This window comes from Callospermophilus lateralis, chromosome 7, assembly GCF_048772815.1.
Source record: "Callospermophilus lateralis isolate mCalLat2 chromosome 7, mCalLat2.hap1, whole genome shotgun sequence".
Taxonomy (NCBI): Eukaryota; Metazoa; Chordata; class Mammalia; order Rodentia; family Sciuridae; genus Callospermophilus; species Callospermophilus lateralis.
Window position 1 is genome coordinate 62,046,568 of NC_135311.1, and position 27,463 is coordinate 62,074,030.

Sequence of the window (27,463 nt, forward strand, 5' to 3'; positions counted from 1 at the left end):
TTTATGAACTTTATTTAAAGACAGGATTGCTAAGAGTTTTGCCATTGGTAAGGCTGACTTTCTACTTGAGATCCCACCTGTCTCAGCCTCCCATGCTACTGGGATTGCAGGCATACATCCAAAGGCATGGTTTTAACCAAACCCTCATAATGTCAGGAGAAAATGCATTGAAATTAAAAATATGTGAAGCACGCATTTTTTAAGACCATTATAAAAAATACAAAACAGGTTAAAAATGTCATAAAATAAAAATTTATACAGATAAAGTTAAGGGGTTAAAAACTATCAAATGTATTAAAATCATCTAAAGTCAAATAAGACATAATTTATCTATATAATTTAAATTATAATATTATATAAATATATTGCATGTTATATAATACATATATAATATAAATTAAATACAATATATTTATATAACCTTCTAATTTATATTATATATAATACATTTATTTTATCATATATACATATAATAAAAATATATAAAATATATATATAAATTTTATGTATATTAATATATAAATATATATTCATAATATATCATATATAATTTATTTAATATACATACTTATATATTTATATATAAATTATATATATTAATATATAAATATATAAGTATGTATATTATATAAATTATATATTACATATCAAAATGTTTATGATTCATATGTATTTAATATGAATTATACATAATATATGAAATATGTGTATATTATATACACATAATAAAATAAAATATAAATTAAATATATAAATATTATTTTATTATCTATAACATATTTATTATATATCATATAATATATTTAGATTTATATTAATTTATATTATATTGCATATCATTGTAATGTAATTATATAATAATATAATTTCTATTATTAACAAGATAATAATACAATTATTATATTAGTATAATTAATATTAATATGATATATAAAACATGGATTATGTTATAATTATATATAAACAACTTATATCATATAGATATATATAAATCTATTATATGTAGTATATAATAAATAATACATAATATATAATATATAAATATATTATAATTTAAATTATATAGTTTAGTTATTTGGCTTTAGATGGTTTTAATGCTTCTGATAGTGATTTATCCCTTAGCTTTATCTGTACAAATTTTTATTTTATGACAGTTCCAAACTTTTAGTATTTTTTTTTTAATAACAAACATTTATTGGTGTCACTTATGGTAGAAAAAAGTTCCTATAGCAGATGTGCATGACCCAATCGTTAAATAGAACATTTCTGAGGTGAACACACATCCTACCCACATTTTTATATCCAGTTTTTTAAGATAGCCAATTCCTCCTCTCTCTCTTCCCCAAAACATGTGAGCAACTGCTAATGGAAAGCAGTAAACAGCCACTTGGGCTATAGCATTTTCAACTCCACTCTGAGGTGAAGATTCCAATTACATTTGAGACTTAAGTTCTCTTGGTTTTCTCCTAAGGAAAGTTCTGAGACCAGTATTTACAATATTACAGCACTAGCAGATCAGTGTCTTCAACTCGTCTCTTTCTGCTGTAGCCTCTTCACCAGTTGGGGGAGGGCCTACACTTCCATAGAATTTGCTGATAATTGGCTGAACAATTTCTTCTAGTTCCTTTTTAGTTTTGAAGTCTTCAATGTCATCTTCTTGGTGGCTTTCCAGCCATTCAATCTTTTCCTCTACAGCTTTTTCCATGGTCTCCTTATTTTCAGAGGAAAGTTTGCCTCCCAACTTTTCTTTATCTCCAATCTGATACTTTAGAGAGTAGGCATAGCTTTCCAAGTCATTTCCAAGTCATCAAGGCACTCCTTGCATCTTTTGTCTTCCTCAGCAAACTTCTCAACATCATTAACCATCTTTTCAATTTCTTCAGGTGTCAGGCAATTTTGGTCATTGGTAATTGTAATCTTATTTTTGTTCTCTTTACCTTTGTATTCAGCTGTCGCCCCCAAAAATAACATTCACATCTATCTCAAAAGTGACTTCAATCTGGGGGACCCCACAGGAGGAATTCCAGTGAGATCAAATGTACCCAGAAGGTGGTTGTCTTTTTTCAGGGGTCCTTTACCTTCATAGACCTTGATTGCAACAGTAGGTTGATTATCAGAAGCTGTAGAAAAGATCTGAGACTTCTTGGTGGGTACCACAGTGTTCTGAGCTGATTCTTGACTGTATCGAGGATCAGATGTTCTTCTTCAGGGGTGAAGGCCACATAATAAGGCCTGATGCACTTTCCCTGATCATTGGAGATGATCTCCACTGGCCATTCTTGAACGCCCTGAAGCAGGAGTAAGTGGTCCCCAGGTCGATGACGACCATGGTACCCATGTCCTTTTCTTGTCATCCTGCTCAGCCATGCTGTGCAGAGCAGCAGCAGAACCACAGCCACCAGAGAGAGCTTTATCTTGCCCTAGCTGTTGGCCACTTGCTCTCGTCAGCAGACAGCCAGAAGTCGCAGGCAATCCAGCAATAGGCTGAAGCTGACAGCAGTGAGGTTACAGGTCTCTTAAACTCAAGATGCCTCAACTCTGTTTGTCTGTGTTGTCTCTGCCAATGTCTCAAACTTTTTAGTATTGAAGTGCATTTTCTTTCTACAATTGTATTAATTACCATATGTAAAAATTGACAAGTAGAATTCTAGTAAACACAGATTCACAAGCTTTTACGCCACTATGTAAATATTTAAAAAGTTAAGTGAATTGCCAATGAATCCACACACGCTATAACAACACAAGTGGTCAAAGATGCACTAGAACATTATGTGGGAAAAAAATATATTCATACCCAATCAAGATTTTTCAGGCACTTGCATTCAGAAGCATTTTATGAGTCAGCACCAGGTTTGCTCCAAAATAAAGCTCATTTTTCCCTACTGCCCCTCTTTGTTGAGAACAATATTATACATTAAAGATGCATTTACATGAATCATTTTATAGAGAAAATTATTTTAAATTTTAAATTATAATACTTATTTTATGCAAAACTTCAAAAACACAGAATTTAAAGACAATACCAGTGAGGCACTATCATTCTATATGACTAAAACACTATCATTCTATATGACTAGCAAACACAATACAAGGCCAAAAGGCAAAATATAAACTTTGAAAATCCTATACAAAAGTGGTTCTGTTACAACATTCTTTCATAAAATAAACACAATAATAAAACGAAACAAGAAAAAGAAAAACTGAATTTTGACAACCTACACAAACTGTGGCATTTCAAATTCAAGGTCTTGTACCTCTTCCATTTGTTTTAGCCTGAGTCCCTGGCACATTGGATTCATGTCAGGCAGGCCAACCTCCTCACAGTTCTCTTTAGGCTCAGCAGCTGGTTTCAAAGCATATGCTGATGTGCTGTCTGCCTCTGGAACAGATTTCTCCACATGACTCAGGGGAGTAAGAGCTGTGCTAGGAGGCACTGTTGCTGAAGGTGAAGCTGGTCTCTCCTCAGTCCCCCTGACTTTGCTGGTCAGGATAGGTGGTTTGTAAAATGTTGTCCCGAGATGGGGCTGCAGTATTCTGGGTGCTCTTGCAGGAGCAAGACGGTGAGAATGAGAAGACAGTCTCACTGGTGCCTCTCTTGCTGAACTGGCTGGTGTGTTGGGCTGTGTGGCACCGTTGGAATGATCACCACTATCATTGATGCTCATTGTCACTTTTTCCTGGAGTACACTTGGCACAATCACTGCACTCATGCCAGTTAAGTTCTTTAGTTCACATTGTTGTTCCTGAGTTTTTTCTGAAATCTGCTGATCAAAACCATTAATTTGGGAGCCAACAGTAGTAGAGGTGTCTTTTATATTAAGTCCTTCAAAGGTAAGATTCTGGCAAAACTTGTCTGAATTGACATTTCCCACATTTCTCCTGTTTTTCTCATTAGGAGAGCTTGCAAGATGGAACCTATCTACAGGCAAACAGCAACATCTGATCTTGGTGCTTGGCATAGGCCTCTGTATATCATTTGTTGTCACATCAGATTTCAGACTAAGTGGTTTCGTGGTTTTACACATATTGTCCATCTTTTGTGATGATGATTCAAGTTCTTTGTGATCTGAAAAAGAAGAGATTTTTTTTTAACTTCATGAAGCTTGGTTAATAAGGAAGTGTGGTTATTATGAATGGTTATTCTCTCAAACAACAGAGACTTACATATTTTTTCAACAGTATTTTCTCAGTCATCTATGCAGAGGAATTAAAAATCCATACAATATTAAAGGCACATTTTTAATTAAAGCATTACTTTTTAAAATTTATCTTAATAGTATAAATAGTCACAAAGCACATAAAATTAAAAAAAAAACCCTTCCTGTAGTAACTTGTTTTAATATACTACCCATGAATGAATATTTTCTGTGTTAAGACTTTCCTGATTTCAACAGGCAGACAATGGTGACTCTAGAACAGTAACACTATTCTGTACACCAACAAACTCCATGACCTGAATCCCAAGGACTTTGCCTGTCACTTAATCTGCTTTCCAGCTACATTCTGTCCATACTGAGGGCAACACACCAGAGAGGACTTGGATGCTTTCCCAGCTGATCCACTAATACATGGCAACATCCTCTACACAAAGGAAGGTTGAAGAGCTGTTAGAATTGCCATTGTGCTACTGGTTCTGGAGACTCCAGACTTACCTCCTTCTCTTTCTCCTCTAGTCTGGTCCCAAGGTCCCTGTTTTCTCACCTACAACCCTAGCATCTCCCACTCTGTCTTTGCTGCATGTGCCTTAGAAGCTCCTGTTACTAGAAAGGTGCAGCCCTCTGGCCATGATCCTCTTCTCCCTGCTGAGAAACATCAGACAATTGTGTGCCTTGCCACTGGTCTGATGGCTTTCCAACAGCCCTGTTCATAGCCCACAGTCCTCATCCCTGCCACCTGGTCCTTCTCCCACATCCTTGGGCAGTGGTTTGAAGACAGGTGCACAGCAGCATCACTTGATGATGATCGCAGGTCATCATCTCATCTGACCTCCTTCCTCACCTGAGGCTGCTGGCCTCTCTTCCCTGGTTCTCAGGCAGTGCTCATGTGATTTGCTGTCCTGGGCCCTTCTCCACATTGATAGAAGGGAGCTGAGCCATTGTGGTTGGATGGCAACCACCAAAACATATTTACAGTCCTGCAGAACTTCTAGCACCACTTCTAGCTGCCTGGGTGCTGTCTCAGCTCCTGCTCCAGTTCTGCCCTGGGCAAGCCTAATGCACTAGCCCTACCTGCCTTCTTCTGTCAAGACAAACTCCTATGTGGAGATATGTTGGCATGCGTTGTTAATGATCTTCTAAATAAAAGGTTCAGAATTACCTGGTATGTAATGAAAATTTCAAATATTTTAAAATTATTTATTGTTTTACTATACCTAGCTGGGAATCCAATTTCATTGGACAGCAAAACAAGGTTACATTTAGGAATGAGACAGGATGAGGTTCAAATCCTGAATCAACAATAATTTAAGGACATGACCCTTGGCATTATTTACCTTCCTGAGACTGTTAACTATGGCTTAAATGAGGCCAAGGTTCATAGCACAGAAGTGCTGATAAGATCAAATCAGATGAATGGAATCAGTGAGTCCAGTGTTTTTCTTTGCAGAGAGGAAATGGACTCTTTGTTTTCAGACTTTCTCAGGCTACACTTATTGATATCTCATTAATTTTATATATCAAATTTAACATTTATGACTATATATTGAAAAATTCAGATTAAGCTCTACTAGAGCAGTAAGGAATGGAAGGTTTTCAACCCCCTTACCAGAAATGATACACTGAAATAAAACGATTAAAAACAGTGAACAAAAAGACTGGAGCCAAGAAAATGGAAGACATGTGTGCTTAATGTGCTAAAGTTAGGCCACAGGTAAAGGGACATCAAAAAACTTTAGGAGTCTTTTTTTTTTTTTTTTTTTTTTGAGTTTCAGGAGTCCAGCTTTTTTCTGTTTTGACTTTAATTGATGACAAAGAAGTGAAGGTGAAAACAAATCTCAGAAAGAGAACAAAAATAATTTATGAATTTCAAGATATCTTTTTACAAGAGAGAAACAAAGCATGATATTCATTTAAATGACATTCACTAAACTTTCTCAATGGCTAGAAAAGTTAACTAATAAAACCTTGAAGTTTGAACTTACCTCAACTTAATACCCCTTGTTTTTTTTTAAAGGATGAGTATTGTAGATGGACACAATATTTTTATCTTTATTTATTTGTTTTATATGGTACTGAGGATCCAACTCATGGCCGCACACATGCCGAGGCAAGCGTTTTACCACTGAGCTACAAGCCCAGCCCTCACCTTGGTTTTTAATCACGACTTCTTGGCAAGGTTTGAAATATGCAAGGATATATGTTACATGACCACTCACCAATGAGACATGCATCCCATTTTTCCAATGCATTTTGCTTGCGTTCTGATTCCTCAAATGATGTAGCCAATTCATAATTTTTAATTTCAATATCTGCAGTGTGAATATCCTATTGAAACAAGAAAAGTTTTAAACTAAAAGCAAAACACATCTCAAAACAAACAGTTCAAAGACTATTAACTTGTTAACATAAACATCACAAATTTAATGCAATTCTGTAATGGTCAAAACTCACTTGCTTCATAGAAAAATATTGTGACTTTGTGGAATGTTCTGTTGATATTACGGGTTTGCAAGGAGGGCTTTTATCCACCCGAGGTGCAACAACGTCAGTACTAGATGAAACATTTTGTGGCTCTAGGGACCCATCAAAGATCATCTCTGCATTGGTAATGAGGAATTCGACCAACAGGGCCTGATTGGCATATGCAACAAGAGAGGAGGAGATGGTACCAGGAGTGGTTGTAGGCCTGGGCCTCATGACACAGGGTCCAAATACCACCCCCAAGTTTTTTGAGTTCATCAGGTTTTCTTCAGAATGGTCTGCAACCCTGAAAAGAAGAACACATAAAGTGTATGAGATTTGCCTAATAGATGTCTTTAATGTTAGTTTACTATGACTTGAGAAGGTTGGAGAAAACTCGGGCTATAGATGACTACAAAACGTTTGTCAAGGGTCAAGTTTGGTGGGTCCAGGGAAAGAATCCTTTGTTTCATTATGATACTTACCACACACCAAACTGAGTTTCAGAGTACTATATTAGGATAAAATGCATGTAAGTAGAAGGAACTACTGAACTCAGTAGCAGAAGGAAGAAAAACACCTCTAAAAATTGCTCCATCATTGTATGTGGGATATACTCCCCGTTCCAGTATAAGAACTGGAAACTGAAACAGCACTGTCATTTTCTCTCTCACTGCCCAGTTAGTTTTCTTTTTTAAAAAAATAATTTTTACCTAGAGATGGACACAATACCTTTATTTTATTTATTTGTTTTTATGCAGTGCTGAGTATCAAACCCAGTGTCTCACATGTGCTAGGCAAGTGTTCTATCACTAGCCACACTCCCAGCTGCCCACAGCTAGTTTTCTAGCCTGGATGGTTCTCTCTCCTGAACACCTCTCTGTTCTATTGCCACTATCAATGTTCTGGTTTTACTTCAAACACTCTCAGCTTGATATTTCTATGACTATCCAAAGAAATCTGTCTCTGCCTGGTTTAGCTATCAGGATGATACTAGATTCATCTATGGGTAAAGAAGCTGTGATTATATATATATATATATATATATATATATATATATATATATATATATATAGTGAATGGGGTAGCTTTGCTATTTGTCTTTCAGAGGATTCACCACTGATGTATAGAAATGCATTTGATTTATGGGTATTAATTTTATATCCTGCTACTTTGCCAAATTCATTTATTATTTTAGAAGTTTTCTGGTGGAGTTTTTTGGATCCTCCAAGTATAAAATATGTCGTTGGCAAAAATGGTAATTTAAGTTCTTCTTTTCCTATTTGTATTCCCTTGAATTTCTTTCACCTAATTGCTCTGGCTAGAGTGGCAAGGATTATGTTGAACAATTTTTAGATGGAATGCTTCCAATTTTTCTTCATTTAGAATGATGTTAGCCTTAGGTTTAAAATAGAGAGCTTTTACTATGTTGAGGTATATTCCTACTACCCCTAGTTTTTCTAATAGTTTGAACATGAAAAGGTACTGTATTTTGTCAAATGCTTTCTCTGCATCAATTGATATAATCATAGGTTTCTTCTCTTTAGGTTTATTGATGTGATGAATTACATTTATTGATTTCTGTATGTTGAACCAACCTTGCATCCCTGGAATACACAACTTGATCATGGTGCATTGTTTTTTTTTTTCATATGTTTTTGTATGTGGTTTGCCAGAATTTTATTGAGAATTTTTGCATCTATGTTCATCGTGTAGTTATGGGTCTGAAATTTTCTTTCCTTGATGTGTCTCTGGCTGGTTTGGGTATCAGGATGATACTAGCTTCACAGAATGAGTTTGGAAGGGTTTCCTCCTTTTCTATTTCATGGAATAATTTGAAGCCCTTCAAGATATGAATAGTTAAAAAAACTGTGGTATATATACACAATGGACTATTACTCAGCATTACAAGGGAATAAAATAATGGCATTTATAGGTAAATGGATGGAGTTGGTGAATATCATGAAGTAAGCCAATCCCCCAAAATCAAAGGCCAAAATTCTCTCTGATAAATAAATGTTGATACATAATTGGGTTCCTGGGGATGGAGGAACATTGATTGGGCTCAGGAGAGGGAAGGAAGAGGAGGGGTATGGGGTAGGAAAGATGGTGGAATGAGACAAACATCATTACCCTAAGTACATGTATGACGGCACATGTGGTATGATTCTACATCATGTACAGAGAAATGAAAATTTGTGCTCCATTTGTGTACAATGGATTGAAAAGCATTCTGCTGTCATGTATAACTGATTTGAACTAATAAATTTTTTAAAATTTTTATTTTATTTATTTATTTGTATGTGGGACTGAGGTTCGAACCCAGGGCCTTGCACAATCTCTACTGCTGAGCCACAATTCCAGCCACAAAAAATAAATTTAAAAAAAATTAAAAAAGGAGATCTTAATTACTGTCAGAAAGGTCTAGCAGGCAAATCTGAATATGTGAAATTCCTGATTCCAAGTTCTTTAGTGGGCATAGAAACACCTTGGTCAACTAATCTGCCAGGTAGGTAAGATTTTTTATCAAGTCTCTAGGAAGGGTAGCACAGTTCCTGCTACTGCTTGCTATATTGTAGCCTAATGAAATCAAATTTTCTAAATGCAAAATGCTTTCTTGTGTCTCCATGTCATTTCTCTCTGCCTCATATGCTCTTCTGCACATTCAATACCAAATCACCACTCAGTTCTTAAAATCAGACACAAGGCCTTTTGCCTCTTCTGCTCTATTCCTACCCCCAAAACTTCCTCTGCATGCCTACAAGCTGTGCACAGCTACTAGAAAAAGGATGATGGTGAACTGTGGTTATATACAGACCTGTACCCCAAGAGGATAAGCCCACAAATAGCAGAAACCCTATATTTCCACCCTAGTTTCCCCAGCCAGAGCCTGGCACACAGGAAGCATCTGAGGGAACCATGTTTGCTGCATGAACATGTATTCAATGTCTCCCTTTCCCAACACATAATAAAAACATCCTAAAAATCATTTTGAAAATCATAACAATATAAATGTACTGAATACTATTGCCCTGTTGAATTAAAAATGGCTAAGATGGTATAAAAATTCTTACCTCTTAAGATGGATGATAAGGTAATGTAGAGTGTTAAAATTGAACGGTGGCAATTTTCTTACAAGGTCCTTGGTTTTGAGAAAAATTTGGTTGATATCTGTACACATATTTGGAGATGTGTTGTCTTCAGAGTTGTCCCTTTTGGTGTCCTGTTCTTGGTTAATTTGTTGGATGACATTTGCAAGCTGCATAAATTCCTGGTACCATTGGAATAAAACCAATGGTTCTGGTAGCTAAAGAAACAAAATTATATTAAAAATACCTTTGGGCTGAGGTTGTGGCTCAGAGGTAGAGTGTTTGCCTAGCACATGCAGGGGCCTGGGTTTGATCCTCAGCACTACATAAAAAATAATAAATAAAATAAAGGTATTGCATCCCGCTACAACCAAAAAATAAATATTTTGAAAAAATCTTCTGCCTGTTTTCTTTGTTAAATTCAACTATAAGTGAGACTCAAATAATTTAGCATGTCCCCTTTAGATTAACAAAATTTTCTAAAGTCAATCTGTATTTATTGATATCATTTTCAGTATTGGGGATTGAACCTAGGACCTCAAGCATGCTATGCAAGCACTCTAGTACTGAGCTTCATCCCTGCCCATAAAATATAATATATATGTTTGGTAGAGAAGTGACTTAGAAAGCAAATCAAAATCTTGACTATAAATTATATTTATGTTAATAACAAATTAATGGATAATGAGTGAAATTCTAAACTTTAAATGAAGTTTAAGCTTTAAGCTTCATTATGGGATTTTAAAACTCTTCTATTCACATCTGCCCCCCAAATATATAATCTTCAGCTGTTTTACTGGAACAAACATAGAATAGTGAACAGAATCTATAAAATGAATCAGAAACCCATGGATTTTATGAGTAAGGGGTAAAAATATCAAAGTGCTAAAGGGCACAGATTTTACTTAGGCAAGAATGAAGATCAGCACAAGATAATAGACCTACAAAAACATACTGTCAACATCTCATGAAACTTTCAAACAGGCTGATTTGCCATGAATAGGTCAAAAGAAGTTCTTACAACAAATATCCACTGCCAAAATGAATTTTAATGTTTCTACTGACCTACAATAAAAAATTCAGTGAATCGTTGGCTACCTGATGTCCTATAATATCTGTGGGAAGTTAAGGTGTTGCCCTGTGATCAGTTTCTATCTTCAACCACTCTGGGATCTGAAGCAAGTCACATCACCTCTTGGAGCTTTAGGTCAATGAGTCAGATAAAGGCTACTCTCTAACACTATTGCAAGAATTGAGCACACTTTGCCAAATGAAAGTCTTAGACATATAAAATTCCTCAACAGAATGCAAGTTTATTGTATTGGACCCAATTCATCTCCTTTCCCTGACTGACTAAACAAGGTTAAGGATGACACATTATGAGACTTCCAGTCATTCAAAGGTATCAACCTCCATTTCTCAGTTGAGGAATCTGTAGAATGTGATTAAAGGGTTATCAATGCTTTCCTGGGCTAACATTGTAGACCCAGCAATTTATACTTAATTTCTTTCCCTCCTGCAATTCCACTAAAATACAGTAGGCTCATAAGGACTAGGAAAATAGAGAAAACAAAAAGCAACAATTCACAAGTAGAAGAGCAGATGAATAAGTCCTGATGCAGCATTTCCAAGAGAACTGACTCTTTGTCACTCAACATGATTTTCAGAATCCTAAAGGGATGTGGACAATCACTACCAGGTCCTCTGATCTTGGCTTAGGTTGCAGGTGGGCCAGCTGAGAAAGCTTAGCTCTCTATAGAATCCTGTCTCCACTCCATGTACTAGGGCAATCTCCTTTCTAAAACTCTGGAAAATTTTTCTCTGGGCAATGGGATACAGAGGCTCTCTGAATCGAGGCAATGCCAAACATAAGGAACAGAGAGGTAACTGTTTTCAAACGGGGATATGTTGGCTATATGCACACTGAAAGCCCAGATCCTACAGTCTTAGTAACCCTGGCTTCCACAGTATTGGTACTGCATCTCTAGGCAAGGAAAAAACCCTTTCCTGGGGGACTGGGGTTGTGCCTCATGGTAGGGCACTCATCTGGCATGTGTGAGGCACTAGGTTGGATCCTCAGCACCACATAAAAATAAATAAATTAATTAAAAGTATTGTGTTCATCTACAATTAGAAAAAATGCCTTCCCAGGAGGATCACACCAGTGCCAGAACAGGGAACTAGAGACATGTAGTTAGGCATATACCAAACAGTCCATCTAGACCACTTTATAGTAAAGTTCAAAGTTTTTAAAAAGCCTTGATGTGTTCAAGTGCTTCCAAAGTGATTTCAAGTCCAAACTCATGTAACTAGACACCATGAAAGACAAAAATCAAAATGGGTGGAAAAAGAACAAAATGAAGTGCCAGCATCTAAAATGATGCTGTCAATATGCTGGCAACTAGTCAGATATGGTGAAAGAGTACTGGAAATGCAACTGATCTAAATTGAGATGTGTTCTAAATGAAAAATAGATACCAGATTTCAAAGAAAAAGAGCTGCAATACAAATACATAAATAAACAAAATACCTCATAATTTGAAAAACTAGATATTCAAAATGTTAAATGATATGTTAAAATTCACTTCACTTTATTTTTAATTTTTATGTTGCTATAGAAAATTTAATGTTATATATGAGGGTCACATTGTATTTCTACAGAGGTTAGAGGCCAAATAGAGAAAAGAACCCTTAATGAGAAAAATCTATGAACATCCACAATAAAAGAGCATCATATAATCATTTAAAAAATGTGATCAAAAGAATAGAAAATCAGACTTCTTGAATATTAAAACATGATCTCACAAATGGAGTAATTTACTTATTCAAGAAGAAAAAGACAAGGAAATGTCTTAGAAAGTTTTTGAAGAAAAAAAGAACAATAAAGAAAAGGTAAGGGAACTGGAGAACAAGTATACTTGCCAAGCAAGTGCAAGACCCTGAATTTTTAATCCCCACGAGTACAAATAACAAATTTATAAATATTTATATGTGTGTTTGTGTATGGTACACACACACATCTCCAAAGAAGAGCTTCAAGTACAAGGGTGGGAGAATGGCAATAAAAATCAAGAAAAGTTCCAAGAACTAAAGTGCTCACAACTGACGGAGCTCATGGAGTGGCCAGAATACTGGATGGAAATATATCCACATCAAAGTACATCATTATAAAATCTTAGAATAATGAGGGGGGTGATGACATAGTCTATACCAATGAAAAATATTCAATATAAAATATTTTTGCTCTTTGCATTTGATGGTAGGTTTAGAATAAAACTTTAACCTTTTGTAAGTAAAATTTCAACACTTCACAGATATCGTGTGAAGAAAATTCGCACAGATCTACTAAATGCCTTCCACTTTCCAGAGCTCGACACAGGATTGCGATTTTTGCCTTGTTGCCACTGACTCTATAGATTCCCTTGAAGAGAAAAGAAAAACAGAATGCAATATTTCACTTTAGTACAAAGGGCTAAATGCAGACATCTAGACAGAGTTGATGTATCTACTTCAATTTTTATTAGTATTTAAAAAATACAAGTTGAAGTCAAATAAATTAACATTTTCCAAATAAATGTGAATAAATTTAGTTATTACAAATGGAGAGTGCTGATTTTCTTAAAATCTCTTTTTCATTAAATCAAATCACAAAGGCATTTATGTTTTTAGAGTTTTAAGAGTAAACAACATACTTGTAAACTCAAGGCAGTCCTTTCGATTTCTGAAGTACACATTTTGATTATGAAAGGAATGCCATCTGGCTCCTTTTTGGCAACACAGGACAATTCTGCTCCAAATAGGTGTATTTTCCCCCGAAGTTTACGATGTCCGCAAACGATGGTTAAGTTTGCCATGCATTTTTTATGGCAGATAAGAAGACACTATAAGAAAATGATATTTGAAAACTGATTGACTCACCTTAAAATTATTCACAACTAAGCAAAATACAGGCCGACTAATAACGACAAAAATAAGTGAAAAAGTACTATTTGTGGTTTGTGAATTACATTTAACAGGAAAACAAATAAGAAAACTACAAAAATAAACTGTGGGACTTTATTAAACATGTACTGGCAAGCTAGGTGTGATGGCATATGCCCATGATTCCAGCTACTTGAGGGGTTGAAACAGGAATTTCACAAGTTAAAGGCCAGACCAATCTAGCAAGAGCCCATTTCAAAGCACAATTTTAAGAAAAAGTGTATGGGCTGGGGATGTGGCTCAAGTGGTAATGCACTCCCCTGGTGTGCGCAGGGTGCTGGGTTGGATCCTCAGCACTACATAAAAATAAAATTTAAAAAAAGATATTGTGTCCACCGAAAACTGAAAAATAAATATTAAATCTCTCTCTCTCTCTCTCTCTCTCTCTCTCTCTCTGTGTGTGTGTGTGTGTGTGTGTGTGTCTCTCTCCCTCTCTCTTTCTCTTTTCTCTCTCTAAAAATATGGCATGTGCAAGACCCTAAATTTAGTTCCCAGGAGTACAAACAACAAATTTATATATATTTAAATGTGTGTTTGTGTGTGGACACACACATCTCTAAATAAGTAAAATCATAACAAAAAAGTATATAGCTAAAGAAAAAATTGTGATTCCAAAAAGATCTTACCTCTTGGCATTTAAGACCTTGAAATATGACAATGTGTTCACAGTATCTACATCTTGCTGGATATCTCCATTTTCTGAATTTATGGGTGGCAGCTGCTTTTGCCATTAATGATTGCTGAAATGTTCCAAGGGAGCTGGGTCCTTACAACAGAAATGTTAGTATGTAAGAAGGGTAAAATGACAAAAACATATACCACATGATATTGTACATGGAATAATTTTTAGACTTTGAGATTACTTATATATTACAAAAAGCTATTATTTTGAATTTCTAACATAAAAAAGCATCTCATTTATTGATCTCTTATAAAACACACATTTTTTTCTTTTTTTATTTACTTATGACAGTGGAATGTATTACAATTCATATTACACATGTAGAGCACAATAGTTCACATCTCTGGTCATATGCAAAGTATATTCATACCAATTCGTGTCTTCATACATGTATTTGGCATAATGATGACCTTCTCATTCCACCATCATTTCTAACCCCATGTTCTCTCCCTTCCCCTCGCATCCCTCTGTTTCAGAGTCCTCCCTTGTTCCCCCTCCCTACCCCACTATGAGTCAGCCTCCTTATATCAGAGAGAACATTTGGCATTTGTTTCTTTGGGCTTGCCTAGATTCACAGAGCATTATCTTCTCCCACACCATGCGTTTATCTGAAAATGCCATGATTTTATTCTCTTTTATTGCTGAGTACATAGGATTTTGGAAGAACCCTGCATGTTTTTATACAGAAATTAACAAGTTGATTCTAAAGTTTATATGAAAATGTTAAAGATATTGGAGAGCCAAAGAAATTTTAGAGAATCTAGACTGCTTGACTTTACAACTCACTGTAGAGCTACAGGATTCAAGCCAGTGTGCTTTTGGCCTAGGAAGAGACATGCAAATCAACAGAATAAAATAGAATCCAAAGTAGACTCTCTTGTATTTAGTGAAGCTATTTCTTTTTTTAAAATTCATTTAATTTTTTTAAATACATGACAACACTGGAATGCATTTCAATTCTTATTACACATACAGAGCACAATTTCTTTTATCTCTGGATATAAAGTATGTTCACTTCAGTTTATGCCAGTATATATGTTCTATTTTTTTGCATTACAATTCTTAATACACATATATACCACAATTTTTCATATCTCTGTTTGTATATAAGGTATGTTGACACCCATTTCAAATCTTCATATATGTACTTTGTACAATGATGTCCAACACATTCCACCATCCTTGCTAATCCCCTTCCTCCTCTCTTTCCCTCCTACCCCTCCCTAGAATTAATCTCATCCTCCCATGCTGTTCCTCCCAACTCAACTATAAGTTACCCCACTTATAGCAGAGAAAATATTTGGCATTGTTTTTTAGGAATTGGCTGACTTCATTTAGCATTATCTTCTCCAACACCATCCATTTACCTGCAAATGCCATGATTTTGTTCTTTTATCATGCTGAGTAGTATTACATTGTGTATAAATGCCACATTTTTTTTTGTCCATTCATCCACTGAAGGACATCTAGGTTGGCTCCACAGTTTAGCTCCCATCTTCTCTTTCTACCCCATCTACTGTAATTCATTTCTCTCCCTGATACAAGATTTTTGGTTGGAACCCATTATCTTTCCAGTTCTAAATATGTTGTTCCAGGATCTTCTAGTTCTCAGGGAATATGTTGAAAAATCTGCTGTTAACCTAATTGGTTTACCCCTATGTGTAATCTGATTCACTTCTCTTGTGGCTCTTAAAATTCTCTCCTATTTCTGTATATTGAGAATTTTCATTATAATGTGTCTTGGTATGGGTCTGTTGTGATTTTGCACATTCAGTGTCCTGCAGGATTCTTGGATTTGGATTTCCATTTCATCCTTCATGTCTGGAAGTATTTCTGATATTATTTCATTGAATAGCTTGCACATTCCTTTGGTTTCAAACTCTGTGCCTTCCTCTATCCCAATGACTCTTAAATTTGGACTTTTTATGCTATGCCATATTTCTTGGGTTTTCTGCACATGGTTTCTTATCATTTTTGCTGTGCTGTCTACATTCTTTTCAAGATAATATACTTTGTCTTCGTGATGTCCTATCTTCTAAGTTGTATTCTCTGCTGGTGATGCTCTCATTTGTGTTTTTGGTTTTTTTTTTTTTTTTTTTTACAAATTTGTTACCAAATTTTAATATATGTATTACCAATGCATTACTATGTGTTTTCATTGGTTAACCTAATGTTTAGTAATTATTGTACATAAAATTTATATAAGGAAATTTATATTAATGAAAAAAAGAAAATATGAAATATAGTGGGCTAGAATGTGTGCATGCATATGTATATAAGGGTTCTAAGATTTTTTACTTGAAAAAAAGGATTCCATTGCTGAAGTAGTAGTATGAAAACCACAGATAAAAACCTGTTTCTAAGATAGGAAACTACCAACAAGAGTAAGAGACTTTCTCAAGGTTACACAATCATCCAAGTGCATCTCCATGTTGATGTGATACAGCTTCCAGTATTCTACTTGCAAAAACAAGAGAGCATTATCTTAGCTATTTGGTAATTAGCTGATCCTATCAGGAGTCAAGTTATTAGCCAGATATTTTTCCTTGAAATGGATTTTATTTTATTTGCATGTCCATTAATTTTTTTTTTTTTTTGGGTACTGGGGATTAAACTGAGGAGTGTTTTACCATTGAGCTACCTCCCCAATTCCTCTTTCAGAGACAGGGTCTCACTAAATTGCTGAGGCTGATCTTGAACTTGCAATCCTTCTACCTCAGCCTTCAGAGTCACTGAGATTACAATTGTGGACCACCATGCTCAGCCCTATTAAAATCTTAACGTTCAAAAATTTCTGTCATCAATAGGTAGCAACTTAAATTTTTGGTACTTACAGTTTAGTTAAAGACTATAAAGTTGGGGCTTTGCCTTATAAATTAATTTCATTTGTGTTTTTAATTTGGTTCATATTTCTTTCATTTCAAGTAATTCTGTATATATATATATATGTGTGTGTGTATATATATATATATATATATATATATATATATATATATATATATCCTCAATCCTCAATCTCCCTGTAGAGGTCATTGTTTCTTGGATTTGTTTATGTAGCTCATTGTCAAAGTGATCTTTCACTATCTGTATTTGTTTTCTAATGTCTTTTCTGGGATTCCAAAACATCTGAATAATGTAAATCCTGAAATCTTTCTCTGTCACTATTTCTGCTGTTTCTAATTATTCTTCTAATGATGCATTGTCTTCAATTGTTTGTGGTATTTTTTTCCCTTGTCTTTTCATGTTGCTGGTATTTCATTCCTGCTCTGTGGGACTGGTGTGTTATTCTTTTTACCCTATAGATTTGTAGTGCTCTTGTATATTCCAAGATCCCTTCTTTGTGGGGAGAGACAATGTTGACATTCCCAAAATAAACAATACATCACCTATGTGTAAATTACTGCTATTAAGACATTCATAGTTAGTGTCAATGTCTAGTAATTCTAGATTCAATTACAATTTAAAATATAATCAGTAGTTTCATAGAAGATGTACACTTTCTTCTGGTGGTGGACAGAGAACTAGAGGTCAGGTATCTGACTTTATGTTAAGGGCAAAAGATGTGAGGGCAATGGATTAATAAAACTTAGGAAATTTGGAGGAGAACTCTAATCAAGAGAGTTAGTAGCAGGGGAATAGACAGGAGGTAATTTAGGGGAGACAAGTATGTGGGAGGACAGTAGAATGCATAAAAACAAACACGTATATGTGTTTAGAAAATTACAAGAAGTAAAAATAGTAAAAATTAGGAGGTTGAAAGAGAAAGAGAGGGAGGAAGAAAAATAAAAAGGAAGTAAAAAAGAGAAAAGAGAGAGAGAGAGAAGTAAAAAAAAGAGGGGTGGCTTATGCAATTCCTTTATATTATATTATTCTGGTGACTCAGTTCTATTTCATGCAAAGTTCTTGGTTATATGTTGGGGTTGTGAGGACCAGAGGAGGAGGGGTAGAGGAGAAAGAAAGAGGATAATATGGAAGAGAAGAAAACAAAAAACAAAACAAACAAACAAACAACAAAATACTCTCAGAGTTCCCTTTTCTTCTCTTTTAGTAGGTAGAGTTGTCTATTCCAAGCTTGGTTCTCTGCCCTCAGTGTGGTGTAGGTAACCAGTGTGAGAAGACTAAAGCTCTCCCTCTCTTGTCTGGGCTTCCCTAATCTTGGTCTCTCTGAGTTGCTCCTAGGTTTTAGCCCCCTCCCCTCTCTTGCTTATCAGGTCTCATCTGGGGGACCTCACGCCCTCCAACTTAGGATTGCACCAAGTGGGCAGTGTCCTGGTGGCACTGCACTCCTGTTCAACTGAGAGCTGATTTTGTGCTGATAGTTTCTATACCGAGTTATTACAGCTGGGGGAGTGGATTTGGAACCCAGGTACCTGTTCAGTCACAGATCCAGCTGGTAACCACACCCCCCAAAGATGGTGAGAAAGGTCAAGTCAGTCCTTTTCCCAGTCGGGGTGTCTGGTGAGGTCGGGGGAGCTGGGATGTCCTTGTGCTGTGCCTAGAACGTGGTCTGGGGACCTGCGTGGGAGCAGAGCATCCCCTGGAGTTCTGCCACTCCACCGAGGTGCTTAGTTGGTGTCTCTGCTCCCCCACTTGAGAGTCGCGCCTGTGCTCAAACTGTGGGCTTTGGGACTGAAGCCTGGAGTCTCACCTGAACACAGAGGCTCTGAGTTCTGCTTGGTGTTCGCAGCTCTGGTGGATTCTGTGAAAATCCGCTGGATGGGGTCCTGTCACATGAACTGAGATGTTGTGTTCCCTCAAGGCAAGACCCCGAGCAGGAGAAGCCACCTGATAGCTTTCTCTGATTCAGGCACAGAGCAGCTTGAAGCAGGATCTCCTCTACTCTGCCACCTTGGATCCCAGTCAACCGATTTCTGTCAGAGATGCCAAAGTAATTCCGTGGTCTTTCAATAAATGGTGCTGAAATAACAGATATCCATAATGCGAGGGATGAACATCAAACCTTATTTCAGTCAACTCTAAAATGAACAGAAACCACACACCTAAACATGCAACCTAACACTATCCGTCTTTGAATTCAGGGTTATGAAGGGCAGCTGTCTATTTTTATCAATAAAGGATGTTTTGGGAACACAGCCATGTTGATGTATTGTGTATAATTGCTTTTAAGGATTATTAAATATAATGATAGTAGAGATAAATGACTGTTCAGGTGTTGATAATTTTTGAAACTGAGGTTGTATTCACAGAGTATACTGTTTGGCCTACTTTGATGCCTGCTTGAAATTTCCCATTATGAAAACTTGTTTTTGTTTTTTTAGTCTACCTTCAGATCTACTCTGGGCTATCTCAAGATCATCCCCATAAGCTCCATCACTCTCCTTCCCATTTCTCTCCAGCAAGGCTCAACCAATCCTAAAGTCCCCTGAATGTCCTGTGGAAGCCAGCCATTCATTCTAACATGCTAAGCACAAATGTGACATCATGGTGGTACTCAATGAATATTAGAAAATATATATTATAAGTAAAATTATGGAAGGTTCTGTCTGCATACACCCTGAAGTTGAAACTGAACTTGCCCTTCCCTAACACTTCTATAAACATGTTAATTAGCTCCGACCTCTTCCTTTCAAAGGAAGACTATGGGGCTAGAGTGTAGTTCAGTGGTAGAGTGCTTGCCTAGTGTGCCTGAAGCCCTGGTTCAATATGTAACACCACAACAAATAAAATAAAAAGGAAGACTGTGACATTTGAAAACTTTCTCAGCAATACACTCTGAAACTTTCTTCAAGAAAAATAAAACTCTTATCAAGGGAGGCATTATTGCCGAAAATCTGCTCTATGAACAAGGTGGCTCAATTCCTTATCATGTAATCATAAAGACAATTAATAAAATATGCTCCCAACCTTTATCAATCCCCTGTATTCTTTACACATATGAATTATTTTTGTGTGTGCGTCTCATCACCATGATGAAAATGAATGGGAAATTTAAAAGAAACAGCAAACCAACTACTCTTCAAATCTTCAAAGCAGAGCTATTGTCTGTGACTTGTTGTCTCAGATCAAGTGGTTGTGGCTTGATTTGAGAACCTGCACATACTGGCAACCTACAGAGCTCTCTTTCAGATTTCTCAGTGTCTCTGAGCAAATGGCTGCACTGTCAAAGCAGTGAGATCCTGGTAGACATTAGAGATGACCAGCAATTCTGTGCAGGAAGACCCCCCCCCACTTTGTGCTTATTAAAATTACCCTTTACTTTCAAGCTCACACAAAAATACCACTTCATTCCCTCCATTGAAAATAATCATTCCTTTGGCTGTAGTTTTTGGTTATTGTATTCTGCCACTCATTAAATGGAAAGGTTCTACAGGGAGTCTGTCTAGCATAAAGTGAGATTCTGATTAATTTTCAGAATCTGAATAAATTAAAATACATAGGAATCCAAATCCTTCCAGAATCCCTTCTGGGAATCATCTTTGTTCAATGGTAGTACTAACTCCCTGGGACAAAGAGCAGTTGTAAATGCCCACATTCCTAGGTCAAGGGCTTTTACAGGTGGGAGGTGAAGGGGATGATAATTGAGAGGTTGTTCTATTTTGGGGAGGTGGAGCGGTCTGGTGTTACCCTACATTCACTGAATATAGTGATTCTTCAACTCAGCCAAGCTTCAATATCCTGCCAACTTGGGGGCTGAAACTTTTCTACCTGGGCCCATTGGGCTTTCTTCAAATTCAGTCTGCATGAGACCATATCTATAGGTATTGTCAACCTAATGAGGCTTAAGTGTCACTATTCCTCACTTTCACAAGTCTTACAATAGGTTAGCATTTCTATGTAGGCATTTCTGGCAAACTGATTAAAGAACTCACTGCAGGGAAAAGGATCTAAATTTCAAAGACACACATGTACATATGTATAATGTGCTGTGATTTATTTACTCATCCTAAATACTCACCTCCACATCTAATTTTGAATTCTTTTCCATGAAGAGGGAGACCCCTACACCCAAACTCAATAAGGAGGTGAAGTGAACCCAAAGAGGAAAAGAACAAAACTGATTTAGAACAAAAAGCTGCCTGCTGTTTAGAAATGGCCTTGGAATATTCACAAAACACCTAACACTCCTCCCTTCCCCCAAAAGATCCAAAGGACTCAGTGTGGAACCCTCCCCATGGTCTCTAAGACAGGGACAGTAGTGAAAAAGTGAAATAAACCAGCACCTGTCTGACTCAAAGAAAAGGACAGTCCTGGTCCACTGGTTTCCTCAGAAGGGGGGCCACCTCTGGAACACCAGATTTTTATCACCGACAGGGTCTTGGGGAATCCTGGACACATACTCACAGGGACATACCCTCCTTGTAGCAGTTGGGATCTCCCAGCTTATCAATTCCAATTTAGACCCTAACTTTCTGTGCTGAGGTCATGGTTGAAAAAAGGTGAATGGAAACAGAAGGGACAGTAATAAGGGAAGGACAGAAAAGAGATAGGATAGAGATACAGTCAGAAAGAAAGGCAAAGAGGGTGTCCCTGCACCTTTAGGCCCCCTTCCCTGCTCAAAGCAGTCATCAACAAAGGCCTAGATGAGGTGAAGTGTGTAAAGAAAAAGTAAAAAGGGAACAGCACTTGTTAGTTTCTTTACCTAGGTACTCATCAGAATGAAATTTCAGGAAATGTACCCACACTTACAAAAAGATCCCAGTGGGAAAGACGATTGTGAAGACCCGAAAAGCAAGAAGGAAAAGTCAAGTTAACCCCTGAGTATCGCTGTGGTCCTCAGCTGCCTCAGCGTCGTTATCCTGCTCCAACTGCTAACTGATCACCAAGGACCACAGTGTTCCGGTTCCCATAGTGCCCACTCCTGACGTCTACCTCTCGTGGGCGCCCATCTCAATGTTCCATCCTCGCGGAAGACCCCGCCCCGCCTGCAGCTGCCTCCCCTCCAGGACCACCGCGTGCCACTGTGTCCGCTCTGACCCTGAAAGGCAATTGGTCAGCAGCCATCTCTGCAGTCCCCAGCCCAGTGCAGCGCCAGAGCGACCACCTCCATCCCACACTCATCCCCGTGCTTCCTCCAGAGTCCAGGATTCAGACTCCCGTGAAATGCATGGCAAGAGAGGGCCAGAGCTCGCTGCCTCCATCCCCCACGCATTGCCCTTGGATGCCCGATCAAGCCACCTCCAGGACCACCCTGGCCACAGAAGCCCCTCCCCGCCATGCACTGCCAAGTCCCCCAGAGACCAGGCACTGTGCAGCGCTCATGGGGGTGGAACCAGGGCCAGCAGCAGATGAGGGCGGTTGTGGATCACAGGCTGTCGCTGTAAAGCACTCTGATTCAGGCCCCGCCCCGCCCGCAGCTGCCACACCTCCCGGACCAGGGCGCTAAGCTGTGGCTGCTCTGACCCTGGATGGCAATTGGTCAGCAGCCATCCCTGCAGTCCCCAGACCAGTGCAGCGCCAGACCGACCACCTCCATCCCACATGGCGGTTGTGGATCACAGGCTGTCAGCTGTGAAGCACTCTGATTCAGGCCCCGCCCCTCCCACAGCTGCCACACCTCCCGGACCACCGCGGGATGCCAGAGCCACCACCTCCATCCCACACTCATCCCGGTGCTTCCTCCAGTGTCAGGACTCAGACTCCCGCCAAATGCTTGGCAAGAGAGGGCCAGAGCTCGCTGCCTCCATCCCCCACGCATTGCCCTTGATTGCCCAATCAAGCCACCTCCAAGAAAACCCTGGCCACAGAAGCCACTCCCCACCATGCACTGCCAAGTCCCCCAGAGACCAGGCAATGTGCAGCGCACATGAGGGTGGAACCAGGGCCAGCAGCAGATGAGGGCGGTTGTGGATCACTGGCTGTCAGCTGTGAAGCACTGTGATTCAGGCCCCGCCCCGCCCGCAGCTGCCACACCTCCCGGACCACCGCGCAATGCCAGAGCGACCACCTCCATCCCACACTCATCCCCATGCTTCCTCCAGTGTCCAGGACTCAGACTCCCGCCAAATGCATGGCAAGAGAGGGCCAGAGCTCGCTGCCTCCATCCCCCACACATTGCCCTTGGTTGCCCAATCAAGCCACCTCCAAGAAAACCCTGGCCACAGAAGCCGCTCCCCACCATGCACTGCCAAGTCCCCCAGAGACCAGGCAATGTGCAGCGCACATGAGGGTGGAACCAGGGCCAGCAGCAGATGAGGGCGGTTGATGATCACAGGTTGTCAGCTGTGAAGCACTCTGATTCAGGCCCCGCCCCGCCCACAGCTGCCACACCTCTCGGACCACCCCCAGACACCAGAGCGACCACCTCCATCCCACACTCATCCCTGTGCTTCCTCCAGTGTCCAGGACTCAGACTCCCGCCAAATGCTTGGCAAGAGAGGGCCAGAGCTCACTGCCTCCATCCCCCACGCACTGCCCTTGGTTGCCCAATCAAGCCACCTCCACGAAAACCCTGGCCACAGAAGCCCCTCCCCGCCATGCACTGCCACATCCCCCAGAAACCAGGCACTGTGCAGCGCTCATGGGGGTGTAACCAGGGCCAGAAGCAGATGAGGGCGGTTGTGGATCACTGGCTGTCAGCTGTGAAGCACTCTGATTCAGGCCCCGCCCCGTCCACAGCTGCCACACCTCCCGGACCACCGCGCAACGCCAGAGCGACCACCTCCATCCCACAATCATCCTGGTGCTTCCTTCAGTGTCCAGGACTCAGACTCCCGCCAAATGCTTGGCAAGAGAGGGCCAGAGCTCGCTGCCTCCATCCACCACGCATTGCCCTTGGTTGCCCTATCAAGCCACCTCCAGGAAAACCCTGGCCACACAAGCCCCGCCCCTCCTTGCACTGCCAAGTCCCCCAGAAACCCGGCACTGTGCAGCGCTTATGGGGGTGTAACCAGGGCCAGCAGCAGATGAGGGCGGTTGATGATCACAGGCTGTCAGCTGTGAAGCACTCTGATTCAGGCCCCGCCCCGTCTGCAGCTGCCACACCTCCCGGGCCACCGCGCCACACCAGAGCGTCCACCTCCATCCCACACTCATCCCCGTGCTTCCTCCAGTGTCCAGGACTCAGACTCCCGCCAAATGCTTGGCAAGAGAGGGCCAGAGCTCGCTGCCTCCATCCCCCACGCATTGCCCTTGGTTGCCCTATCAAGCCACCTCCACGAAAACCCTGTCCACAGAAGCCCCTCCCCGCCATGCACTGCCAAGTCCCCCAGAAACCAGGCACTGTGCAGCGCTCATGGGGGTGTAACCAGGGCCAGCAGCAGATGAGGGCAGTTGTTGATCACAGGCTGTCAGCTTGAAGCACTCTGATTCAGGCCCCGCCCCACCTGCAGCTGCCACACCTCCCGGACCAGCGGGCCACGCAAGAGCGACCACCTCCATCCCACACTCATCCCCGTGCTTCCTCCAGTGTCCAGGACTCAGACTCCCGCCAAATGCTTGGCAAGAGAGGGCCAGAGCTCACTGCCTCCATCCCCCACGCATTGCCCTTGGTTGCCCTATCAAGCCACCTCCATGAAAACCCTGGCCACAGAAGCCCCTCCCCGCCATGCACTGCCAAGTCCCCCAAAAACCAGGCACTGTGCAGCGCTCATGGGGGTGGAACCAGGGCCAGCAGCAGATGAGGGCTGTTGTGGATCACTGGCTGTCAGCTGTGAAGCACTCTGATTCAGGCCCCGCCCCGTCCGCTGCTGCCACACCTCCCGGACCTCCGTGCTATGCTGTGGCCGCTCTGACCCTGGATGGCAATTGGTCAGCAGCCATCTCTGCAGTCCCCAGCACAGTGCAGCGCCAGAGCGACCCCCTCCATCCCACACTCATCCCCGTGCTTCCTCCAGGGTCCAGGATTCAGACTCCCGTGAAATGCATGGCAAGAGAGGGCCAGAGCTCGCTGCCTCCATCCCCCACGCATTGCCCTTGGTTGCCCTATCAAGCCACCTCCAAGACAACCCTGGTCACAGAAGCCCCTCCCCGCCAGCACTGCCAAGTCCCCCAGAAACCAGGCACTGTGCAGCGCTCATGGGGGTGTAACCAGGGCCAGCAGCAGATGAGGGCGGTTGTGGATCACTGGCTGTCAGCTGTGAAGCACTGTGATTCAGGCCCCGCCCCGCCCGCAGCTGCCACACCTCCGGGACCACCTTGCAATGCCAGAGCGACCACCTCCATCCCACACTCATCCCCGTGCTTCCTCCAGTGTCCAGGACTCAGACTCCCGCCAAATGCATGGCAAGAGAGGGCCAGAGCTCGCTGCCTCCATCCCCCACGCATTGCCCTTGGTTGCCCAATCAAGCCACCTCCAAGAAAACCCTGGCCACAGAAGCCGCTCCCCACCATGCACTGCCAAGTCCCCCAGAGACCAGGCACTGTGCAGCGCACGTGAGGGTGTAACCAGGGCCAGCAGCAGATGAGGGCGGTTGATGATCACAGGCTGTCAGCTGTGAAGCACTCTGATTCAGGCCCCGCCCCGCCCGCAGCTGCCACACCTCCCGGACCACCCCGCAAAGCCAGAGAGACCACCTCCATCCCACACTCATCCCGGTGCTTCCTCCAGTGTCCAGGACTCAGACTCCCGCCAAATGCTTGGCAAGAGAGGGCCAGAGCTCGCTGCGTCCATCCCCCACGCATTGCCCTTGGTTGCCCTATCAAGCCACCTCCACGAAAACCCTGGCAACAGAAGCCCCGCCCCGCCATGCACTGCCATGTCCCCCAGAAACCAGGCACTGTGCAGCGCTCATGGGGGTGTAACCAGGGCCAGAAGCAGATGAGGGCGGTTGTGGATCACTGGATGTCAGCTGTGAAGCACTCTGATTCAGGCCCCGCCCCGTCCGCAGCTGCCACACCACCCGGACCACCGCGCCACGCCAGAGCGACCACCCCCATCCCACACTCATCCCAGTGCTTCCTCCAGTGTCCAGGACTCAGACTCCCGCCAAATGCATGGCAAGAGAGGGCCAGAGCTCGCTGCCTCCATCCCCCACGCATTGCCCTTGGTTGCCCTATCAAGCCACCTCCAAGAAAACCCTGGCCACAGAAGCTGCTCCCCACCATGCACTGCCAAGTCCCCCAGAGACCAGGCACTGTGCAGCACACATGAGGGTGGAACCAGGGCCAGCAGCAGATGAGGGCGGTTGATGATCACAGGCTGTCAGCTGTGAAGCACTCTGATTCAGGCCCCACCCCGCCCACAGCTGCCACACCTCTGGGACCACCAGGCGACTCCAGAGCGACCACCTCCATCCCACACTCATCCCCGTGCTTCCTCCTGTCCTGGACTCAGACTCCCGCCAAATGCTTGGCAAGAGAGGGCCAGAGCTCCCTGCCTCCATCCCCCACGCATTGCCCTTGGATGCCCGATCAAGCCACCTCCAGGACAACCCTGGCCACAGAAGCCCCTCCCCGCCATGCACTGCCAAGTCCCCCAGAGACCAGGCACTGAGCAGTGCTCATGGGGGTGGAACCAGGGCCAGCAGCAGATGAGGGCGGTTGTGGATCACAGGCTGTCGCTGTGAAGCACTCTGATTCAGGCCCCGCCCCGCCCGCAGCTGCCACACCTCCGGGACCAGGGCGCTAAGCTGTGGCTGCTCTGACCCTGGATGGCAATTGGTCAGCAGCCATCTCTGCAGTCCCCTGCCCAGTGCAGCGCCATAGCGACCACCTCCATCCCACATGGCGGTTGTGGATCACAGGCTGTCAGCTGTGAAGCACTCTGATTCAGGCCCCGCCCCGCCCACAGCTGCCACACCTCTCGGACCACCCGGAGACACCAGAGCGACCACCTCCATCCCACACTCATCCCTGTGCTTCCTCCAGTGTCCAGGACTCAGACTCCCGCCAAATGCTTGGCAAGAGAGGGCCAGAGCTCACTGCCTCCATCCCCCACGCACTGCCCTTGGTTGCCCAATCAAGCCACCTCCACGAAAACCCTGGCCACAGAAGCCCCTCCCCGCCATGCACTGTCAAGTCCCCCAGAAACCAGGCACTGTGCAGCGCTCATGGGGGTGTAACCAGGGCCAGAAGCAGATGAGGGCGGTTGTGGATCACTGGCTGTCAGCTGTGAAGCACTCTGATTCAGGCCCCGCCCCGTCCGCAGCTGCCACACCTCCTGGACCACCGCGCAACGCCAGGGCGAGCACCTCCAT

At 41.6% G+C, this 27,463-nt stretch overlaps 1 protein-coding gene and 1 pseudogene across 1 annotated transcript; both read right to left on the reverse strand.

The window, feature by feature from the left end:
• Nucleotides 1-1,235: 1,235 nt before the first annotated feature.
• On the reverse strand, nucleotides 1,236-2,329 carry LOC143404326 (endoplasmic reticulum chaperone BiP pseudogene; annotated as a pseudogene).
• An 886-nt stretch (nucleotides 2,330-3,215) lies between these two features.
• LOC143404327 (rho GTPase-activating protein 29-like) lies at nucleotides 3,216-27,463 on the reverse strand. Its single transcript, XM_076862528.1, has 8 exons — nucleotides 27,424-27,463; nucleotides 14,314-14,453; nucleotides 13,399-13,587; nucleotides 12,990-13,127; nucleotides 9,692-9,924; nucleotides 6,609-6,924; nucleotides 6,374-6,482; nucleotides 3,216-4,066 (listed from the first exon to the last, which is right to left on the reverse strand). The coding sequence occupies exons 1-8, from the start codon at nucleotides 27,461-27,463 to the stop codon at nucleotides 3,216-3,218; spliced, it is 2,016 nt and encodes a 671-aa protein (XP_076718643.1).